General features: G+C 35.5%; 1 protein-coding gene across 3 annotated transcripts in view; it reads right to left on the minus strand.

Annotated features, from left to right (window-relative positions):
• Window positions 1-787: 787 nt before the first annotated feature.
• Window positions 788-21,381, minus strand: part of RCOR3 (REST corepressor 3) — a 40,838-nt gene continuing 20,244 nt past the window's right edge. For 2 of the 3 annotated variants that reach the window (XM_081112773.1, XM_081112775.1), the window contains 5 exons: window positions 19,464-19,682; window positions 17,750-17,827; window positions 10,862-10,919; window positions 2,661-2,902; window positions 788-2,190 (listed from right to left, as the gene is read on the minus strand). In XM_081112773.1, coding sequence (XP_080968899.1) covers window positions 1,846-2,190; window positions 2,661-2,902; window positions 10,862-10,919; window positions 17,750-17,827; window positions 19,464-19,682 — 942 coding nt within the window. In that variant the 3' untranslated portion in view covers window positions 788-1,845. The remainder of the gene's footprint in view (window positions 2,191-2,660; window positions 2,903-10,861; window positions 10,920-17,749; window positions 17,828-19,463; window positions 19,683-21,381) is intronic. The other variant, XM_081112774.1, reaches the window with a different exon arrangement.

The following is a 21,381-nucleotide window of genomic DNA, read 5'->3' on the forward strand; positions in this document are numbered from 1 at the left end:
GCGGTTCTCAACCTATGGGTCGCGACCTCTTTGGCAGTTGAATGACTCTTTCACAGGGGTGATAAGAGTGATCAGTTTATGTTGTTCATTATATTCCATAAATGAGTGAGATCATGTGATATTTATCTTTCTCTGACCATCCTGCATATCAGATATTTACATGACGATTCATAACAGTAGCAACATTACAGTTATGAAGTAGCAACGAAAATAATTTTATGGTTGGGTCACAACATGAGGAACTGTATTTAAAGGGCCAAAAGGTTGAGAACCACTGCTTTAGAGCCAATGATAGGGACTATCTTCCCAATAATTTGGGAATATACGACCTCTCAAATAATAAATTAGGCCCTCGATGTTGACCATTTTGTGAAGTAGTTCTAAATATGATGAGAATGTGAATGTGCAACCATTTAGCCTTATGTTCCACTAGTATAGCAATCTGAGCAATCTGTCCCTTTGCACAAGTCATGATTCCAATATGAAATCATCATATCAAAAATATTAGTAACACACTGTTGAAGTACTATCACTTTTAAAATATTCTTTGTAAGTGCTTAATGATTATGTGTTGAATTAAGAAGACCTGAAATATTTTTTTGTTTCTTTATAAAAAGGGGTCTCAGCATTTTAAGTTAACAGCACAATTGTGACAATATACGGATATATCTTTAGATAACACAAAACAAATCCTTAAATTTATTTTATAAAATAATGTTGATGATTTAATCCTAAACCAAACCCAGTCATACACGTTGGCTACAAGAAATACACAAATGTATCCAAATAGTACAATAGAGATTTATCAAGAAACCATCATTTATATTAAATGCAGACCATATTAAGTATGAGGGCAGTTTTAAGTTCAGAACCTAAACACAAAAAGGGTATTGTAATAAGTGCTTCCATTACCATTATCTCCACATAACTGACAAAATATAATTTGCTTCTAACATCCCTAGATGTAGGCAACTACTAGTTAAAAGCAGACAGCATTTAGAAACATTAAAAAAAATCAAAATTAACTTCATTTTCAAGGAACTTAAAGACATTGTCCTTTAACAAATTAACTCCTCATTCCTATGTATTATTACTCTGATCCTCTTCTTACTGATAGATGACAGGTCAATGACCTTTAAGCAAGGACTTTGCACTAGGACCCTAAGCTCATTTTAAATGGTTAGTAGGTTCAGTACATTCTTTCTGGTTTCATATAATTGCTTTGCAATTGATTAAATTGCTTTCTTTGAAAGGAACATATTAATATTCCTTTAGAAAAGAAAGCAAGATTTTTTTTTTAAAAAAAGGGATATGCGGCTATAATTTCTTAAATATGCATTAAATGAACATATGCCAAAATATGAAATGCAGGCTACTTATTCTTACACTCCTAACATAGGAAAATGTTAAAATTAAATTAAAGGAAAAAAAAGTCAAACATCCTTATCTTGAGAAACTTAAGGAGTTTTCACAATTCCTAAGTCAATATTCTTGTACTAAGAGCCTTGACTATGAAGAGGCAGGAATATAAAGAAATCTCAATAAAATAAATACAGTAAAAACAAAAACCCCTTGGTATATAGAATACTTAATCTTTTTTTTTTCCTTTTATGAGAGCATGTTGCTGAACATATACTCTAGAAAGGAGCCTAACTGTAGGCTTTTTCTTATACAACATCTCAGTTGTGTGAACTAAAAAGTTTCTTAGACATCCACTACGCTAGCCCACTGCCTCAGGTCCAGCCTCAGTATCTAGGAAGGATTAGTCTTTCCTCGTTCTTGCTGGTCAGATGAGCATTGGTATATGGTGTGGGAAAAGTTACTGCAGCTCTGTCCAACTTAATTTTAGTGCAGTGAGGACTGTGAGTCTGTCTGAATCCCAATAAGTGATGGTGGCTGCTGACCACCAACTGCAGACAACACTGGTCTTGGGTTTAGACGGGGTGGCATAGAGTTAGCAGGGCGAATGAGAGGCGGTGGAGGCTGATTGAGAGTTGGCCGAGGCTGGATGAACCGAGCCTGCTGCTGGAGCGGAGGAGGCTGCCGGTGGAGAGCAGGGGCAGCAGGCAGTGTTGGACGAAGAAGGGGTGGAGGCTGGTTCAGAGTGGCAATGGGGGCTGTTGGTGTTGGAGTGGATGGTGGGGCAGGAGGTGATGGACCCAGAGTCCGAGGAGCCTGTGGGGTCTGTGCCTAGAGGTGAGGAAACAAAAATACATGTATGAGATGATAGTTCCTAAGGAGCTTAATACAATATAGTTTGGGCTGTCACAGGAAAAACAAAACAAATCAAAATAAAACAAAAACATAACACCAGTATATTTTGGAAGCACAAGCTTCTTTTATTTTAAACAAAACAAAACAAAAAAACCCAAAACTGAAAAAGCAATGAAGCTACCAAACAGGCATCTATATTAGTAAATAGCTTAACACTGGAAATAAAAATAAGACTATGAAAGAACAATACACTCTCCATTCTTCTAGGATCAGATCTTAGCATGTCATTATGACTTAAGAGTCACGAGAGATGCACCACTGAGTAAGTGTATTGTCAACCTTTCATGCTCATTTAGCTAGTCCTCTGACCAATTAACCTTACAGACCACCACACAACATGGTGATTCCTCGACTCATATTAGCTCAAATTCCATACACAAACACACCTCCTCTTCTTCATCAGTGCTCTTCCCTGATGGCACATTAGAAGCACTTTTTGTCTCCTCCCCTAAAGTAGAAGCATCACCATTAGAAGCCTGGGTTCCTTGTTCTGCTTCCCACTCCTGCAATACCTCCTCTAAGTTAAACCGACGCCTGTAGTTTACAAAGAAGTTCTTCACTTGGCCAACAGTCTTGTTGCCAATTACATCTGCAATAGCTTGAAAATCTTTACCATATTTGCGGACACCTGGAAGGCAAAGTAAATAATACACCTGGTGAAGGATCAATAAGGAGAGCTGTGTGTACTATACATCATGCACACACACAAGATACCAGCAATGAAAATCCTTTCTGACAAACTCTGCTCATTTCTCAGTTCTAAGATAGAGGCTAAGATATCAGGGTCCCAGATGAAAACAATCAATTACGTCATTTCATCGAGCCAGCCACTTGCCTTCAACTGAACAATCAGAAACTTACCATTTTTTACATACTCAGTTATTTTCTCCAATCCTCTCTTGAACTCTCAAATACAGTCCATTTATTGTAAAGCATTGAATTCTTTGTTCCATCCTCAATTCCATATTCATTTATTTCCCTAGTAGCCAGTCACCTAAATTTGAGCAACACCGTTTGTAAACAAGACAGGATGGGAATGAGCCATCTCTTTTATCCCCTCAATGGAATGAGTGAGTAGTCTTAGGGTTCCCCCATTAAGAAAAGCATTATAATTTTGGTCTTAATACCAAATTTAATGATTACTTGCTATCTCACCAGGGTACCAACAAGTAGAAATGAGATAAGAATTAACAAGCAAGAGAATCATCACAATCTGACAAATGAAAAAAAGGGGAGGTGTTTTTCAGTTAATTGAATGTCAACTCATGTAATAGTTCTAAAGACTGAGTCTATGAAGGAGCCTTAGCTATGCCTTCTAGACGTAAGGATAAGGTTACAGCAGCAACTACTTGGAGAGCACTTGTGCTTCTCATCACTACCTCCAATTTAAGGACTGTACATTCAGTCATTTGAGAACCTAACTTTTCATTATGGACATTTTATTAAATTACATTATGAAGGATAATATTTATGAACTTGAGATAGTCAATTATGCTATGGAATAATTTAAAAATGACTTTATATAATCAGATGGCTAATAATTTACTTTTAAGGAAATTCTAAGAGAGGGTCACTGACTTATTCTTGAAACAGATGCACTTAGCTCAAAATGTAAAACTTGTCAAAATTTTTGATTTTATAATTTGAAAACTGCTTTTTAAAGTACCAGAAAACAATAACTCATTAATCACAGAGATGAGAATGGAGAAAAAAAAATACTGATGCTTATAATATAGTCTGGAAGCAGCCAAAAATATGGGGATTGAAATAAGCAACATGTATACAATCACAGATGAGAGAGTAATATAAGGATATGTTAAGACCCCAGCAGAAATAGTAGATATATTCTTACTGATACCTATTGGCATTACCCAATTACCTTAAAGCACCAATGTGATAGGACATAATTTTTATTTTTTAAATTCTGCCCTTATTTTATACTAAGTACTTGAGAATAAGTATCTCTTGCTACACTCGACCAGTGAGGCTTGACTCTTAGAGCATTTGGGGGGAAGTCTGACATTATTAAGCCATAACCATATCCCATTTTTAATATAGAATTTGAGGTATGTAAACTATGCTCATTTGTTCCATTCTCAAAGGAATAGGACAGACAACATATGACAACATAGTAGTAATGATACTCAAACACTGTTTACAATATTTTAGCAATGTAAATTAATTTATATTCTCTTAAAATTCATGAGCTAATTTCCAATTGGAACTTCATACTGAGTATAAATTCTCATGGCAACTAGGTTCTACTGAGGGTTTATATGGCAATAAAAATTCAAGGTAATTTCATATTAGGAATTACTGCTATATATTTAAGTACTTCTCTACTACATACACTTTGGAAAACAGCAAGTCATTTGAGATCACTGCACTGAAAAATAACTACGAATCAGAAATCCAATGCAGTTTCTTAATTTTCATAAAAGACATTTAACTTACATTCTAGAAATGCCCGAACCTTATTGAATACATGAGTTTAGAAACGAAAACCTTAAATAAATCTGGATTAGATCTGTATTCCTAGCAAGAAATCACATTAAGACAAACTTGGACTCCGAGTCTGGAGATATTACAGCCCTCAGAACACCTATTTGCTAAGCAAAATATATTCCAAAACCTACCATTAAGCTATTTCCAGATAGATTCCTTTATATAACTGTTCCTGCTTCTTCTGACTCTATTCTTTTTGATCTTCCACTTTATTTTCTCTTGTTCAATGGACTTTACCTTATCACAATATTGTTGCATTTCCAGAATTATAGACCACCAAACCAAAGCTGCTTTCTATAGGAGCTTTAGTTTTCCCAGACATTTTCAATGTCAAGAACTTTTTCCAAGTCACCTCGGTGTGTCTGTTATTAACTCATGCATGACAATCTTATATGAACTATTTTGCAAAATGTTAAGGCTCAGACCACACTGCAGACTGCTGTAGTCTAGCTAAGGGCCCCAATCATGTCCTGAGAACAAATGGGCCCAGATATTAAGGCCCTCAGTCTGCAGGATGCCTGCACAGGGTCTGGGCATGGGCTACAGTTCCGTGACAGTCTCCTGTTTGCAGCCTCGTCTGTTTGCCCCAGTATGCTGTGACAAATTTCCTAATTTTCTGTTGGCCACAATGTCACAGGTTGGGAAGTGCGGTCCTATGGAATACACGCCAGCCCCAGCATCACTACAATCCTGAGTCCACAGGAAGTGCTCAGGAACCATGACTGACTTCTCTTCCCTATGAGGCTTCATTCTACTTTTCTTCCCCAAACCACAAGAGTCACATATAGCTGACTTCTTTGTCACCTTCACCATCCTAATAACCCTTCTCAACAGCCTATTTTGGCCATAAGAAGAAATTCTTAAGCTCTATACAGTGGCTGATGGCTATAAGGTAGAATTCTTAAGTTCGACAGTGGCTGGTAACTAGCAAACTCTAGTAAAATGCCAATTAAAGACTTGATTGCTGCTTTAGAAAAATCCCCAGCGAAGCTCCTAGATGACCTGGCGGGAGCAGCAGTGCCGAGCAACTGACTCGAACAACACATGACATCAGAGCTCCCTTAGTTCCAGTCTGGACTTGGGTCAGGGAGGGCCGTCCGTTCTTCAGTTCACAGTGAACAAGGCCCCCTGCCTGCTTCATCAGCACGGACATTAAACACAGTGACTGAACCTCTCTCGCCCTGAAGACGGAAAAGGCTTAGGTCCGTTGGAACCATGGTTTTACATAAAACGTCTCACCTTTAGGGCAAGAGGCCAGTTTTCAAAGATTACTGGAATAAAACTCGAGAGACCCCTGGAAGAGGTAAATTATAAATTTCTCAGGGAGAGAAAAAAATTGTTTTTAGTCAAATTTCTAAATTTAATTTGAAAGTTAAAATGAAACCGCTTGGCCTTCTATCTGGCAGATGATACCTGATAACCTTTAATATATATACCTTTAAAGTTTTGTTTGGGGAATTAACATAAAAATGAAACTCATTAGGATACTATATTATCACTAAGTTCTATGAAAGCCCACATTTTCAATCAGTATTCTATATTATCCAAGAAAATACATTCATATTTTTTGAGCTTTAGCTAGTAACTTCAGGAACATTTGTGATATGGTGTTTCCCAATTCTGGACATGGAATTACAGACTCTTTTTTTCTTATATAGAAAGGATACCAGGAACCTGTTTTTGGTATACTTAAAAAGTTTAAAAAATTGATTGTGGACTACAAAGAACAAAAGCAAAAACATTAGAGGCAAACTGCTTCTAAGGAGTGGAATTTTGGGGGATATTTTTTCCTGCTTCTTATAGCAAAATTTCTTAAAGTGAGCATGTACTTGTATAATTAGGAAATCTCAATTTTTAAAAAATGTTATCTTGAAATAAAAACACAGTAACACCTAGAAACTCCAAGGGTGTGGTTCTTTCCTATCAGTTAGAGATTTTTAAACTCAAACTATTTGAAAATATATATTACTTTCTACCTCCTAAAAATCCCTTCCAGGGTGATGTATTAAAGAAAGGTAGAAAAGCTACCAATTGCAACAGGACAGTGACTGATGCATCTAGGCCAGAGCTAAAAGTCAAAATCATACATTCTCTTTTCTAATGTCTAGCCCTTCTCTTCTGAGTTTTACATTCCCATCTTCCATAGTTAAACATTAAATTCCATAAAAAATTAATTTGAATCATTAATTATTTGAAGCAAGTGCAGCAAAGGGCTGACAATGCTTTTTGATCTCCATTCTTATACCTGTTATAATAGAACAAACTCATATGGCTTGCCTTTTAGTTAAAAAGGTAGGAATCTCCTATTTCCACTTCCTTTTGATTGTTTATGTACTAGGTAGGTCACAACAATCCTTATGTGTTAACCAACTGCCCAATCTTTTTTTCCTTCTTAGGCATGATTCTAGCTTTTTTAAAAAGCAGGAGATAAGATGAGAAAGAAGACAAGTTCTAGATTTGCAACTTCATTTCTCTTCAAACAAAATGAACGTATGAACTGCAGGGAGAGAAGGTAACACTGAACTGTAAGCATAATCCCCTTGAACATAGTCCTGTTATTTCTTGTTCTATATGAGAAGGCTGACAATACAAAAAACTAACTAAAAATTAAAACTGACATCTTGATAAAACTGGAAAAAGTTTTTTATCCTAAAAAGCACAAGTATTTTAGTTGAGGAACATATTTTTTTAACACTAATGACTACAAAATAAACATTGCACATTTAAGAGGAGATCTAAAATAAAACTGGCCAATACTGTATACCATGCTTCTGCCTCTATGTACTCTAAAGAGTAAATGTTACTACTCTTTATAAGTTATTTTTAACAGAGTTAATAATTGTTCAATTTACATGAAAAAAACCCCACACACCTAGAATCTATTTTCTTTCCTAATTCTTTTTAAAATTTATCTTTACTTGAAAGTATTATAGATGCTCCCTTTCCCCCCCATTTCCCCCTTCATCACACACCAGCCTTTCCTAATTCTTGCTAAATAAGAAATGTCCATCATATGAATATCAAAATTGATTTTAGGATAATCTCTAAAAGCATTATAAATTAGAAAAAATATTTATATGACACAAACTAAAAACAGAGATATTTCACCATTAACAAATATGTGAAGACTATAATTGGCTTTACTGTTAACTAATTTGTTATAATAGAAATTTTAGGTACTTAAGGCTGAAACAGATTACAGAAGTTGAACAAAGAGCATTCTTGGCAAGTATTTTAAGAGGATTAAATTATCAGCATTTATAAAATCCCACTTGGGGACTCTTGAAGAATGTATTTAAGTTATAACATAGCAAAAACTGAAACTAATGTAATAAAGTTATAGATTACACAAGGATAAACACACATTCCTATTTTGTCTGAGCATGAATTTTTCTTCTAAATAAGGGAGAAAAAAGGATACAAGATTCATTATTTATTTAAATATTATTAAAATAATATTAATATATTCAAATATTTAGTATTTAAGTCATTAGTATTGAGTTAACAATATAATGGCAAATAAAGTGGGAAATATATATTCCTAGGTTCTAGGAAATCATCTTAATATATTTAGTTGGCTTTAAAAGAGTTACAACAAAAGTTTACTTAATAGTAGAGTGACAAATCTCACTAATGACACTAGAGCGAGTCAGTATTTCTCTCTCCAGGCCACCGTAATAGTCAACTAGGAGCAAGGTAAAATAAAGCATTTAGCAAATGAGCGTTAAATCTGAATATCTATGCAAAATGTCTTAAATATAAATGCTATGTAAATTAAAACATGTTACTATCAAAACATAATAAAATTGAAATAGCCACATAACATCATATAAAGGTTTATCATAAATAAAGATTAAAAAGAAAAATACAAAAAAACAATTGCCTGCTAAGATAAATAGTTCTTGATAGCAAACTGTCCAAGTTAAAATAAAAACTGCAATTATGTACCTTAACCACACTGAGACTCAGGTACAGGTGACATTACTATATAATTATATTGTTTATAAGATACATTATATAAATGTGTGAACACATGAGGCAAACATGGCACTTTTTAATTCTCCCTCAAATAACTATCTTGGAAACAAATAGCTTTATATTGTCTTATTTTATGTAACAATAATAACAACAAAACTGACAACAATAACAAAAAATGAAAACAAAAATTCCACACAGAATCAAATAAATAAAAACAAAGACATTAACATATTAATAAAGTACTTTTGAAATCCCAAGAACATGCATATTTCTGTATAAATTGCTGAACTAGTGTAATTTATTTAGGGTTACTTTTTAGATATGCATAATAATATAATACTGAGTATATCTCAGTGGAGAGGAAATGTTTGATTACATCTAGAAATGCTCCACTCTTTAATATTTATAAGCTGGGGTAATGACCACACACGTAGTTCACAATATATCTGTAAATCTTGGGATTGTCCCTTCCCTGGAATGCAGCTTTGCATAATGTCCAACCCAGCCATAAGATTCAACAGACTCTATCCCTTAGTGCTGTAAGAACAGTTATAAATCCTGAGGGCAGTATAGAGAAACATTAGCCCAGATTTTCCTTGGTGATTCTCTTCAGAAAATTCTCTCACTGGGATAATTTCTTATACTAGAGAATAGGATTAATATACTAACCTTTAAGCAACTGAATACTGGAAACCAGGGTTAAATTCTATAGGCTACAGACTGCGATGGAGGGAAACACAGGCTTTACGTCAATAAAAGCAATGCCTACTCAAATAACTATGTTAGAGCTATAAGTCATAGTTCTAAATAATTTGAAGAAGCCATGAAAAATACTAATTTTTAAATCACTAGTTTGTAATTTTAAAACAATTACTGAACATTATAAATCAATTAAACTTTGTTCTGACTCATTCAGAAACATAGTTCTACAATATAGATGTGCTCCATGCGTATCCAGTACCTCGCTTCCACAGGGTCAGCATTTTGTTAATGAAATGACTGTGGTGCTTTAGAGGCCAAAGAGAAGGCTGCCGTTACCCTGTGGGCCCTCTCCTGTGACAATTTCAAATCACACTGGCTCGGTAGTTATTCACTCTAATACAAACTACAGAGCCATCTATTAACCAATCTTTAATTACATTATTCTCACATCTGAATGGTGCTTGCATAGTATTTTTGAGTTAAATATATTCTCTTATGTTTGAATATTTGGAAATATTTTTAAAGGTATACTTGTATGTTTCCCTGGGCTCAATTCTCTTACAGTAGTGAACCTAGATAAAATAGCTATAAGTCCTCAACAAAAGAGGGATCAGCTATGAAGGAACAGATTGCAGGCCAAACTTAAAATTACACAATCAGTCCTCCAGATAGTTTATTTTGAAGGGAGAAAAAAAAATCTACAACATTGAATAAAAATATGCAATTTGCCCTTCTTTAAGTAATTCAAACACGAGAAAATCCAAGTTTATAATGCTTCCAATTTGCCCAACAGTAGTTCTCATACAAAAAATGTTCTGCCATAGAATTCAACAAAGCATTCTTATAAATACTGTAGTGCATTAAAAATGCTAAATGTATATTTTTGATATATCTCTTGTAATATCTATACATTTTTAAAGTCAGGTTTCTAAGCATTCAGTGGCACATCTCTTAAGTAAGTTATAATATACTGAGAATAAAGCACACCGTTAATATTTTCAATACCCGACATTTATCAAATAGATACACTATTATACAGAGAAACCAGAAACACATACTAGTTTATTCAAGCCTTTAACCACGTTATCAATGACTGATATGGGAAGAATGAACCCAACTGCGGAATACCAAGGCAGAGGCAGAGCGACCACACGGCCGTGCAAGCTTGTCAGCACCATCACTGTTTAGTTCTGAGGACGAGTTACACACTGTTCAGGACTCGAAATGCAGAGGCTCAGTATGTCGTATTCCCAAGGACAGAACAGAATCCCTGGCCACCAGGACTTTGTGGTGAACACAAGGCCCTTTCTCGACCATTTCTACAGGCAAGGAAGAACTACGGTGGTCACCTTTCATGACAAGTTCAATAATTAACAACAAGAACTGCTTATCTTTAATATACCTTGCACTGCTAGAAGCTGCTCCTCTGTGGTCCAACGGGCATTAATTTTCTGATTTGACTACAAAATTAAAGAAAAGTTTCCTAATGAGGATATGAAGACAGACATTTTTCCAAAGTGCTTACTTACTTTTTTAAAAAACTTTTCACCAAATCACAGACATCAGATTACTAAAACTCTGATTTTGGAAGATTCCACTTTTATAAGAATTTATATATATTCTGAGTTACCTTTTACCCACACAAAAAGATAATGAAAGAGAAATGTTCCAGTTTGGGAGAATGAACAGCATTCACATTTATACTCTAGTCAGAAAACCTATTTAAAACAGGCCAAAACATTCACTCATTTTCCAACTACAATGTTCCTATCACTCACTGCACATGTTAATTTTAGCCTCATTTTAAACATTTAAGAAACATTATTTTTTCTTCAGATGAAATCTGTGACTTCTTCTAAAATTTCTTCTCTTCACACTTAGAGTATATTACCTATAATCTAGTATTTTTGTTTATGAAATGACTGTGTTGTGCTTTAGAGGCCAAAGAGAAGGCTGCCGTTATCCTGTGGGCACTCTCCTGTGACAATTTCAAAAGAATAGTGTTGTATAAATTAACACAGAACTGTAGATCAGGCTTAAACCCTAAAACATTCCTGAAGCAGAAAGTGACCCACTCTAAGAATATCTCCCCCAAGGCCTCCCATATTCCTCTCAATATTTTTGTTTCAATATTCAATATTGAATATTTGTGGCAATATTCAATGTTAAACAACTGATCGAATTTCGCTGGTGTATACCCCTGTTAGTAATCAAGGACCATTGGCAGTTAGTGGAGGAACAGACATAAGTACACCAGCCTCCAGAGGTTTGCAGTAGAAACTGCCCAGGAAAAGTGCCCCCGTGTGATTCAGGGGCATGCTGGCAAAACATTCCTTTGAGAAGGGGTGATTAGGTCTTATCTTGCTCATGGTCTTAGCAATAAGAGTTTCTACAGAGCACACATGGTCTGAGTAACACCAACTCCCTCACCACGTGTGAAGAGGTATAAGTAGGCACTCAGAAGAAAGAATAAAACAAAAATTCAAAATTTAAAAAAATTATTAGAGAAGAAAAAGTAAAACAGGACTTAGAGAAAGGGAGGGAAAAACCTAAAGAAAACACTGAATTCCAGGTGATGAGACTAAAACCGAAAAGCAAGCAAGCCAGGCAGACAGTGAGTAATGCTCGACGTCAGGATACTGGCAATGAAGCGAAGAACAACAGTAAAAAGGTAAAGAGAAAAGAGAGGGAATGGGACATACAGAGGCAGTAATAAGAAAAAGGTTAATTAAGGCTAAAGAAGTGAAAAGAAATCAAGAAAAAGATGACAGAGAAAAAACTAGAAAATTTAAACATACGCTCCCTAGGCAATCTAATGTTAGCCTGGCTGTGAAAGGTAGATAAAAGAGGTCCTTGGTGCCCAAGGATAATTGATTCTAGAACCTATTTAAAACAGGCCCAAATATTTCAAAGTAAATGGTTAAAATCATAAAAGATTGACTGCAATTTAATGTGAATATGAAACGAAAACTTATAAAAATTAGTTCATTAGAAATACAATAATGGCCTTACCTTATATGTTTCATTCTATTTATTTTTGGCATATCTTCTCTATTTAATGGTAATACCCCCCAGCTTTGAAATTCATAATATGAGCATAGAATGAGTTATCTTTGTTTTGAAGACTTCAACAATTTCTCAAGGGCCTCTTGGTTTTTGGTAATCAAATTATCTTTTTCTGAAATGCTTATCTGTGAGTGACCATCCTTTTTCCTTCAATTGTTAATTTTGTTAGATACCCATCTGTCAATAATGTTGCAAGTGATGAAAGCCATTCTCTTCTATTTTCATAGACTTTATGAAGTTTTGCATCTTTTGCAAGATTTATAATTTCATTTTGTTTTGTTCTGCTTTTGCACTGTATGAGCAAGAGAGTAATCAAGCTGTATGCTGATATGATGGGTGGGAGAGGTAAGAACTGGAGTTAACTCAGGAAAGGTCTGAGAAACACTGATCTGGGAAATGGGGGAGGAAGGCTAAGATGATGAATTTAACGTAAGGTACGTTGACAATGATATCCAGGTGGAGCTCTGGCTCCGCTTGAGGCTAACAGAGATGCATCTACGCAAATGCTCATGAGGGAAAACAATGGAGTCAAATCTTACTCAGATGTGAGGTTCTAAAATCAGCCTACACATTTTAAAAAGTTTTGTCAAATTTACTTTTGAAATGTTCTCACAAAGGCAGCCATGGGGATGGACACACAGGCCCAAGAGTTAGGTATTCTTCCAGCATTGGGATGGGCCACTCGTTTTTTAGTTAAAGCCCCGATGAAGCCTTTGGCGCGAATTTAGGGTAGTATTGAATGAAAAAGACGAACCCATATTAAAATACTACAATCTCACTAAGTTCAAGGACATACTCACACAGGAGGCATGTGGAAGTTAACACTGACTAAAGGGACAGTGGGCTCACACTTCCCAGCCTCGTAGCTGCTCACGCAGGGGCATACACTTGATAAATGGAGTTCAGGCAGAATGGCCAGTTTTACCACGTTTGCTATGACTAAATGTTCTTTGTTTTATTAGCAGAATATCTGTCCTTCAATTGTGTCATTTAAATGTACATATCAAGTGATAAGATTGGTATTTTTAATGAGAAGAGAGAGAAATGAACTCTGAGGATAAAAACTTGGAGAATGTCTATATTTATGTATAGAAAGGATAATACAGCTGAGACATAATAGTTATAAAAGAGAACATAACCTCTCAAAAGTTAAAGAAAAAAGAGAGGTTGACATCTATGTCCAGGGCTCAGAAAAATGCAAAGGAAACAAGGAGTTAGAGCTGTGGAAACTGGTCATTAGCACCAACCAATGTTAACTAACCTTTAAGAAGAAACCTCAGTAGAAAAATGCAGGGAGGGGAGGGGAGGAAGGAGTTGAAATGGTTAAGGAATTAAACAGTCTAGTTGTAACAAAATGGAAGCAATGGAAGAGGGGTCAGACTGAAGGAGAAAAGGAGTAAAAAAATTTAAATACATAGGATTCTTTTCAGTCACTGATTTTTATATTCTTTTAAACCCAAGAAACTTTGGTAAAGATTAGTTTATATATTTAGGAATCTGAAACTGTGTGGTAGTTGTGATTAGCTGGATGGTACCACTGAGAACATTCTACAGCAACCCCAGTCTGAAATACCATTGTTTTAAAAATAATAAAATGTTAATATAAAACAAAACAATCTAATACAGGGTGGGCAAAAGTAGGCTTACAGTTGTGAGTACACAATAGTTTAGTCCTATATTCAGCACCTTTACTGCATTATTCCCCTGCTAACTTACTCTGTCTTTGTATCTGTCCCATTTTTGTCAGTAGTGGGTTTGTAACACCTCTGAGTGGGACGAGTTAGAAAAGGTACCGAGTCAGACCCTCCACGCAAGGCCAAACATTCCATACAACATCCACATGAAAGAATGTCCCAACCCAGGCACGGAAACATCCACAGGTGGGGCATTTCTCGCTTCAAAAAGCATTCCTTCCTCAGTTTCTTGCTTCCTGGCTTAATTAACGTCCTTGCCTCCACCTACCTCCATCCAAAACAAATCAAAGCATAACCAAACACGCCATCACTCCCATGTACCTTCAAGGAAATACACTAATTTCTACTTGCAATGGTCTTTGGATTTATCACTTGCTGTCCATTTCTACAACTAATACCTGGCCCTACCCGGTGCCCCTTTACCATTTACTTTATCACTCATATGCTTGGTATTTTAGAAGCTGCAAGGTTTTAAATTATCCTGTATAATACTGACAGGATAGCTTCCCTAAAATTAAAAATTTTCATTACTTCCTTCCTATATTGAAGAAACTAGAAGGTGTTTCCATTTGACTTAATTTAAAAGGCAGACTTCTCTTCCTAGGTCACACAAGGACTTTTATTCTCTGGTCCTTACCCGCTGATATCTATCATAAAGAAGTCCCTGTTCAGCTCTACCTTGTTAATATCTCTCTCATACCTGGTGGTCATTGGTCCTCTGAATCCAAGTGTGCCTTCCTAAGTAGACAATATACTATTTGAGAAAAGACTGATTTACATGGGTTGGTGAATTCTCAATTGTTACTAGCACAATAAGGAGCACATAATAAGTGTTCAGAGAATACCTGTTGATCAGTTTTTTAAAATGCATTTATTTTCTTCCACTGGATCTATATTTTGAATGTACTGCTCAACACCAAAACACTGTTCATGAGTCCCTGTGCCTGTCCTTTCTGTATGTACAAAAATCCCACTTATCCTTCAAACCTCAGTTGAAACAACTCCCTCTGGGAAGAATTCCCTGATGATCCCAGGTAGAATGAATAATGACCACTTGTTTTCCTTGTAAACACTTCACTTATAAATCTATCATACAACTCCAATCAGTTTCTAGACTGCAAGTTTTTTTTTAAAGGCAGATGGAGAAAAGGAGCAAAAAAAAAAAAAAATCCATCTCTTCCTCATTTTTATGGGTCCCCCCTTTTCCCAAACACACACTTCCCACAGTGCCTAACACAGTGCTTTACATGAAATAAGTGGTCAATATGTATTTATCGAAATATGGACTTTCTTCATCAAAATTTTCCCTAAATAAAAATAAATACAACCAATGAGTAAGTAAAGCATTTCAGTAACTGTTTACTTCCAGTTGAGTTATATCACTTAGTAGCCTATTGTTCCAAAAGTCAGTGAACTTCTTTAGGTTAGAAATTCTTAGATTAGGTGACAGATTACATGATTTTTCAAGGTCTTTACTATGACTGTAAACCTAGTATTTTGAAATATGTGTATCTATTCAATTTGATCTCCCCTGAAAAACAGTAGGAATAATATAATAAATATATGTTGATAAAACTTTCTAGATGATAAAAAAATATGCATTTTCAAGTCATATGAGTTCAATAAATCAACCTCAAAGTAATATTCAAACTTTAATGTACAAATGGTAGCGAGTTAAGATTGTAGTTGTTTCATTTTGATTTATTTTTACAATAAACCAAAAGATGTAATAAATGTTCAGTAACTTCTAGCCCAATAAGTGGATTTAAATGGGAGAATCTATTATAGCATTTTGCTGTTACATAAAACCTCCAAAAGTAAGAGGCAGCATATTAATCTAAGACTCCAAATGGAATCCAAGAATCTGAAATATAGCCAGAGGTTCACTATTTATAAAACCTGTGACCTTGATCAAGTCAGTTAACCTCTCTGAGGCCCAGTTTCCTCGTGTAAAATAATAGCATTTGCTTCATCTACTTCTTGGAATTTCTGAGAGCATCAAATGAGGTAGCACATAGGGAAGTTGTAAGTGCTATTACTCTTGTACATCTTACTTTATAGAATGTTAATGAGTGCGATGATCCTGCACTTTTCTGGAAGCTTCAGATTAGAATGATCATTTCCTTGAAAATTTGGTAGACTTTTTCTGTAAAAGTGTTTGGGCCTAATATTTTCCTCTGAGAAAAAAATGTTAATTTTTCTTTCTTTTTATTTAATGCTTATAAATTATTCAGGTTTTCTTCCTTTTCAAGATAATTTTGGTAAGACATATTTTCCTTGGAATGTCTAACTTTTGTTTAAATTTTCAAACACATTGGCATAAAGTTCTTCATGGTATCCCATCATTTTTACATTTAATTATTTTACATTTAATTATTAAGTTATATTTTTATATTATAGGCATTTTTGCTGCAATAATATAAAAATTATAATAGTATTTTTGGTATCACACTATCTTTAAATAAATAAATGTCACCAGAATGTTTGTCAGTCTACCTGAGTTTGGAATGATATTAGCCTATGTATATTTCATTCTTTTACATTTCCTAACCTTGAAAGAGATTATTCAAAACAAACAAATACAACTTTCTTCCTGAGTCTGTTTTCTGAAAGGCTATACTGAGTAAGATGGCTGTTTTCTGAAAGGCTATACTGAGTAAGATGGCACAGGGTGCACTGGTTCTGAAGCATTTCTGCTTTGCCCCTCCCCAGCCCTTCACACACTCTCATTTTCAGATATTTCAACCTGCGATTTAGTTGGGGGAGTGGAGAAATGTCCCATTAGGACCAAATAAAATTATTTGGTTAGTACATAAACAGAAAGGCAAGTCCAGGATATGAAGCATAACATAGTAATCTTTAAAAAAAATAGAGAGAAAGAAGATTTTATAATAGCTCTGTAAAAAGACTTGATTGAACCTTAAGGGAATTTAATGCCTATAATTATCACAAATAGCAAAAACATTAAGTTTCAGTTGAAATACAAGCAAGATTTGAAAAAAATGGTCAATCTGTTTATTGTTTTTACATTTCATATTCTCAGGGGTGTAAGTACAAGAATGTAAATTTGCATACTAAATTCCTAACTGGACATCTCAGCTAAAAGACAAATACCTTAAATTAAAATTGATATCTGTTAAAATTAGCTCTATATTTGGTGATCTTTTTCTTGCTGTGTTAGCAATTCACACAAGCAGAAATGGGCTTTGAGCAAATACTGCTGCAGACCCAGAAATGGACTGGCTTGCTCATCAATGACTTTCTAGTTTTGCATACACTGGGCCTACCTGTATAGCTGTATTTCCTAATTACTTTGCTTGACAGAAGTGCTAAAGGCAGAAAGGAAAAATTATTTAACTGAAATTATTAGCCAAGTCTCAAAAGACTATCACAAAATAGATATAATAAATTATCCATACTATAAAACCTTAAACCTTCAAAGTATTAACAATACACGTGACCAAAATAGTAGCCGAACACTGGATAACTCAAAGAACAATGTTAGTCACAGATATTCTTCAATGACGTACCTCAGGAGGTTTGAATTCTTCAATTCCTCCTTCCATTTTCTGTTTAAGTGCACTGTTTACTTGCTTAGCATTCTGAACCTTCAATAAAAATAACCCAAAATATGAATCAGAACACGTACTTAGGTGAGTACTCACTAAATGAAAAGGATATGTACCAAACCCTCTTAGATTTTATTTCAGAAGAATAGACACTTATCACACTTAGGGTGCAATATTCCACTCATTCAACTAATATACACATCAACTTATATAATCTATCTAATAGATTAATAGACATAGTTCACAACTCATAGTATTTGAATGTATTTTAACAATGTCTCTTATAACTAAATATAACTGATATATAGGAATTAAAATATCCATCAATATTTTTCAATACCATAATGTATTTTATTTTTATTGATTTCAGAGACAAAAGGAGAGGGAGAGAGATAGAAACATCAATGATGAGAGAGAATCATTGATCAGCTGCCTCCTGCATGCCCCCGCCTGGGGATTGAGCCTGCAACCTGGGCATATCCTCTGACAAGGAATCAAACCATGCCCTCTTGGTTCATAGGTTGATGCTCAACCACTGAGGCACAATGGCCGGGCATCATAATGTTTTTATCAATAAAACAAGGAGTTATCAACAAGATAGTTATTGTCAGGCAAGAAGGGTAAAGGGCACAAGGGCAGCAGAGATGGGATTAAAAATGAGGGATTTGATTGAAAGGGAATTTTAGAGATAAAACTCACTTAATTTGGTTACTACTTGGTTCGTGTGTGTTGGGGCAGTGATACTGGCAAGGGATGAATCTAAGATGATTCTGATGTTTCAACAGAGATCATTTGGGGGTTAGATGAAATATCTAGCAGGCAGCTAGAAATACAGCTACAGAGCTTGGGAGAAAGTCACAGCTTGAGAAGTAGATTCAGAAGTCACTGGCAGGTAGTGTAAGGTTGGCTGGTATAGACCAAGAAAGTACAGTCTTAGAAGAGTAACTAGACCGAAGGGATAAACAACAACAGAAACAAACAAAAAAGGGAAAAGATGACTGAGAAAGGCCAGAGGCGCAATAACAGCCATTCACTGAGTACTTAGTATGTGCTAGGCACTGTTTTAGGCACTTAAGATATATTATCTTGTTTAATTCCTCCCAACCATCACATTATTATCCATGTTTTAAGATGAGGAAACTGAAGTTAAGGGAAGTTGAACAGCTTCCCTAAAGTTACATGGGAAGTAGAGAGTGCAACCAGGGTTAGAACCTAGGTTCACTGACTCCAGATGCTGACTCTTAACCACTGCCCGATGATGATGATACTTCTATATTACTAGTACTACTACTGGTGATGATGAGGAGGATGAAGAGAGTAGCCACTATTCCTTCAAATGTGCCAAACCCTGCTAAAAATCTACAGGCATCATCTCAAATAATTCCCAACAACCTGTAGGAAAAGTATGATTATTATCCCCAATTTCACAGATATAAAATTGAAGCGTACAGAGATTCTACCATTTCCCAAGATCACAAAGCTAACAGGTAGCAATGCTGGGATTCAAACCTAGAATAGACAGAGGTATCTTACAATTTGGAAACAAGGTAAATTTTAAAGAACAAAGCTTATGTAAATGGGTCACGAGAAAAATATGCAAAATTTTGAGTTTACTTAGGTAAAGTGAATAAGCAAAATGGACAGAATCATTAAAACTATGACTTCTATAAAATACCTGGCGTTTTAAAGAAATCAACTCCATGTCCAGTTGCCTGAGGATAGTGTTGGCTGCATTGGGACTACAGGAAACAGCTACCACATCTTCCTGGGTTAAATACATGCCCTTAGGTGGACGGCACTTCGAACGCTGAGAATGATGGCGGTGTTGTAAACTCTGATACTCTCTCCTTCCAAGTCCGATCTTGCTAGTTTGGACAGGTTGCTCGGTATTACCCTGGAAGAACAAAGATAGAGTAACAGGTCGTTTCATTTTGAACATAAGGCGAAAACTGTCTATCACTAGTAGAAATATCTGCTGCAGTAAGTACATCTAGAAAAACACTTCTAACCAATGAGATTATGTATGAGCCCAAACACACAGACGCACACACAGAGCTCACCAGTTGGGGAACAATAAGCATGCAACATAATGTATTCTTGATTCATCCACTCAATAAAATGTTTGATTTCTACACCAAGAGGACTTTGAACAAAAGAAAAAATAGCTGAATTCTAAACTATTCCTGTTTGTTCAAGAGGGGACATATTTTCCCTAAGCAATAAAGGGCAAAACAAAAACAATGCTATTAACATTAAGTACAAAGTTCTTATAACAAAGTAAGTAGCCTAGCCGGTGTGGCTCAGTGGTCGAGCGTCGACCTATGAACCAGAAGGTCATGGTTTGATTCTTGGTCAGGGCACATGCCTCAGCTGTGGGCTCAATGCCCAGTGTGGGGCATGCGGGAGGCAGTCAATAAGTGATCCTCTCTCATCATTGATGTTTCTATTTCTTCCTTGCTCTCTGAAATTAATAAAAAAATACATATAAAAAATGAAAGTAAGAAAAGGGATAAATGAGGAATTATGATAAGTGGCAGATTAGACAGCTCATAAAAAAAGCTAACTTTTCATTCTCACTTTAGAGTTGTTGAAAGAGAAGTATGCTGCTAACTAAAGGTTAAAAAGGACACAATTATTTTGATCATGACAACATTTCAAAACATTAAGAAATTTCTAAGAATGATAACCATGAACTAAGCAGGATTTCATTATTACTTGCAATATTCTTAAAGTATGATATAGAAATATAATGTTATTTTGTGCTTGTGAGACAGGAATCCGTAAGAAACTGTGTCCATTAGGTTGAAAGCTATTTCACAGAACAGACTTAATCCACTTCTTTAGAAAAGGAACTCTGAGCAAAAGTTATAAAATAATTGAATAATAAAGCAAAATCTACTTTGTTCCTTAAAATCCAACTCAAAGTCACACATGGCAGACATGATGCTGAGGGAAACTCCTCCCCATTCAGCACTCCTAAACTTGCTGGATACATTTTTTAAAAAATCTTTTAAAATTCATTTCTGAGCTGGTAAGAAGTGAGGAAATGCCTCGGAGACCAGAAATGTTGAGAAAGCAGGAATCCAGAGGGATAAGTATGCAGGGGTTGGCATTTGCCCAAAGCCCGGGCTTCAGTGGACAGCAGACACAGGGCCCAGGAGATAAAGCCAGAACTCTGGAAGGGACTTCATCACTGTGCAAGCAGAAAAAAGTCCCTGTCCTGCAGAGGGAGAGGATGATCAAAGGGAGTCACGCCTACCTTATCTTTGGCTGAACGGAAAAGAAACCAAAACAAGTCTCCCTGGGAATCCCTAACCATAGGCCTACATTCAAGCAGGTTTGAGGATTAGCTTGAAAAAATCCAAAATCCAAAATATTAAGTGTCTCAGATCGGGTGCTTTCAGACACTGAACAGAAGCAAATGCAAACTGTCTCTAGAAAAACGCACTTTAAACCCAGGTCTCAAAATTTTTCTCAAGTATGCTCGAAGGAAAATGAGCTCACAGCTATTAATTGTTATACAAGTTCTGTGAGTGAGAAACAGAGAAGCAAACAATAGAATTATACCTGCAAAGCCTACAGATATTAGCATT

The sequence above is a fragment of the Myotis nattereri genome (genome assembly GCF_964212035.1).
Source record: "Myotis nattereri genome assembly, chromosome: 18".
Lineage (NCBI taxonomy): Eukaryota > Metazoa > Chordata > Mammalia > Chiroptera > Vespertilionidae > Myotis > Myotis nattereri.